Source organism: Cyanistes caeruleus, chromosome 3 (genome assembly GCF_971803275.1).
Source record: "Cyanistes caeruleus chromosome 3, bCyaCae1.hap1.1, whole genome shotgun sequence".
In the NCBI taxonomy this organism is placed as follows: Eukaryota; Metazoa; Chordata; class Aves; order Passeriformes; family Paridae; genus Cyanistes; species Cyanistes caeruleus.
The window spans coordinates 116,973,624-116,976,746 of NC_141703.1; the positions used below are offsets into that span (position 1 = coordinate 116,973,624).

Here is a 3,123-nt window from a genome sequence, read left to right on the forward strand (position 1 = left end):
GGAGGAGACAACAACTGAGATGGACGGTATTACCCCAGGGATTCACCGAATCCCCCAATTTATTTGGGCAAGCATTAGAACAGATTTTACAGGATTATCAGATAGACCCAAGAGTGACCTTGATACAATATGTGGATGGCTTGCTTTTAGCTGGGAAAGAGGAAGAAGACGTAAAGAGAGAGAGTATTAAGTTGTTAAATTTTCTGGGTTTAAAGGGATTGAAAGTATCCAAGGCAAAGCTCCAATTCGTTGAAAAAGAGGTAAGATATTTAGGTCATTACCTTAAAGAAGGAAAAAAAAAAGATAGATCCTGAAAGAGTACAAGGAATTTTATCATTACCAATTCCAAAAAATAAAAGACAGATACGTCAAATCTTGGGATTAACAGGATACTGTAGACAGTGGATTGAAAATTATAGTAGCAAAGTTACATTTTTATATCATAAATTGACACAAGAGGGATTAATGAAATGGAGTTTAGAAGATACAGAAAAATTCCGGGAGCTAAAAGAAAGTTTAATTCATGCTCCTGTCTTGAGTCTCCCAGATTTAAGGAGACCTTTTTATTTGTTTGTAAATGTGGAAGATGGAATTGCCTTCGGAGTTTTGACTCGGGAGTGGGCAGGGAGAAAGAAGCCGATAGGGTATCTATCAAAGATCTTGGACCCCGTGAGTAAGGGCTGGCCAACTTGTTTGCAAGCAGTAGCAGGATGTGCCCTGCTGGTGGAGGAAGCTAGGAAAATCACCTTTAATAGCAATTTGAAGGTAATGTTCCCCCATAATATTCGGGGTGTGTTACAACAAAAGGCGGATAAGTGGATTTCAGATGCTAGACTTCTAAAATATGAAGGAATTTTAGTTGAGGCCCCAAACTTAATATTAGAAACCACCACTTTACAAAATCCGGCTGCATTTTTGTATGGAGAACCCGAAGGCGAATCCCTGACACATGACTGTATAACTACAATTGAGGAACAAACCAAAATTAGACCTCATTTGGAAGCAGAGGAATTAGAAAGCGGAGAAAAGTTGTTTGTGGATGGGTCCTCCAGAGTAATAGAAGGAAAGAGGAAAACAGGCTATGCCATTGTACGAGGACCTGATTTGCAAGTCCTAGAATCAGGTCCATTAGACAAATCTTGGTCAGCCCAAGCTTGTGAATTGTATGCAGTATTAAGGGCATTGGAATTATTAGAAGGAAAGGAGGGGACAATATATACAGATTCCAGATATAGTTATGGAGTGGTGCATACGTTTGGTAAACTGTGGGAAGAAAGAGGTTTAATAAATTCCCAAGGGAAAGATTTAGTCCATCAAAAACTCATAATTGCAGTATTAAAAGCCCTGAGAGGGCCCAAAAAGTTGGCAGTGGTTCATTTGAAAGGACATCAGACGGGAATGGACTTGAGGAGTAGGGGAAATAATGCCGCAGATCAGGAGGCAAAACGGGTGGCATTACGGACAATGGTCCTAAAAGAAAAAGGGGGGCATGAAGAAATTATGGAACATAAGGATAGTGATTTAAGAAGTAAATTTACTGAGGAAGAGAGATTAAAACTCCCAGAGACAGGAGCGATAGAAAACTCAGAGGGGAGATGGTTCCTTCCAGATGGCCGAGAAGTACTACCAAAAGCCATAGCTCAGAGAATATTAGAAAAAATGCATCAAAGGACACATTGGGGAGCACAAGGACTAATCGATTATTTTGCAGCAAAGTATATGAGCACAGGTATTCGAGACTTAGCTAAGCAAATTACTAGAAGCTGCCTCCCATGTTTAAAAACAAATAGAAAGAATCTCAGAAAATTACCTTATGGAGGGAGACCCTTAGCAAAAAGACCTTTTGCAAATATTCAGATTGACTTTGCAGAACTACCAAAGGCAGGGAGACTTAAATATCTCCTGGTCCTAGTGGATCATCTCACCCATTTTGTAAAAGCTTTCCCTACATCTAGGGAAACTTCACGAACAGTTGTAAAGGTGTTATTGGAAGAAATAATTTCCAGATATGGGGTACCAGAGACAATAGACTCTGACAAAAGTCCCCATTTTACATCAAAAATAACTCAGGAGGTGTCGGAGGCATTAGGAATAAAGTGGGAACAACACACCCCTTGGCACCCTCCAAGTTCTAGGAGAGTAGAAAGAATGAATGGAGAAATAAAAAAACAACTTACTAAGCTAGTAATGGAAACAAAACTATCATGGGTCAAATGTGTTCCATTAGCCTTTCTGAATATTCGAACTCAGCCAAGGGCAGATTTGGGAATTTCCCCTTTTGAGATGTTATATGGTATGCCTTATAATATAGAAGAAGTTCAAACACATCCAAATGTAAGTGATCAGTATATCAATAAGTACTTAATAAAATTAATGAAGTATAAGAAGGCATTGTGGGAAAAAGGAATGCTAGCTCAAAGACCACCATTGGATTTTATATTACACCAAGTACAACCCGGAGATTGGGTGTTGATAAGAAGCTGGAAAGAGAACCCCCTAACACCAAAGTGGGAAGGACCGTATCAAGTCCTGCTAACAACTGATTCTGCAATCCGAACTGCGGAGAAGGGATGGACACATGCCAGTCGAATTAAGGGACCTGTGGAGCCACCAAAAACTAATAACTGGGAAGTGGTTAGCCCGGCTGGGGACCTGAGACTTAAAATATCCTGAAAAAAAAAAAAAAAAAAAAAAAAAAATCTGAAAATTATTAATCTGCTTAGAAACGTATGAATAGTAAACTCCATAAAGGCTTTTATATAGAATATAAGATACCCCCATCTAGTAGGGAGGAAATATATAATAGTAATGTTAAAATAGGTTGTGCTGTATGCCAGAATTGTTACCCTTTTGTTTGTTTTAAAAGTATAGTATGTGAAGAACATTGGTGGACCCACTGTCATAGAGGCTACCCACCGAGAGGGGTGTGTAGATTTTGCTACATTGCCCAGAGGAGACTCACCGATTGGGCCTTAAGAACCAAAACACAGGCAGGGGAATTTGAGAAAGGATCAGAAAAGTGGTGGGCCATTTACTCAAAAGGAGTCAATTCCTTGTATTATTGTTACCATCCAAACGAACCTGCACCTTTTGTAATAAATATAGTAGCTGGGTCGTGCAGAC

At 39.4% G+C, this 3,123-nt stretch overlaps 1 protein-coding gene across 1 annotated transcript; it reads left to right on the forward strand.

The window, feature by feature from the left end:
- The first annotated feature begins 465 nt into the window (after positions 1 to 465).
- Positions 466 to 2,673, forward strand: LOC147654498 (protein NYNRIN-like). The gene has a single exon (XM_086883810.1). It carries the CDS (start codon positions 466 to 468, stop codon positions 2,671 to 2,673), a length of 2,208 nt encoding a protein of 735 aa, XP_086739936.1.
- Positions 2,674 to 3,123: the final 450 nt, after the last annotated feature.

Bases quoted from the DNA above. Each gene is read 5' to 3' on its own strand.
- LOC147654498 (XM_086883810.1), top strand. From the start codon at position 466: ATGAAATGGAGTTTAGAAGATACAGAAAAATTCCGGGAGCTAAAAGAA.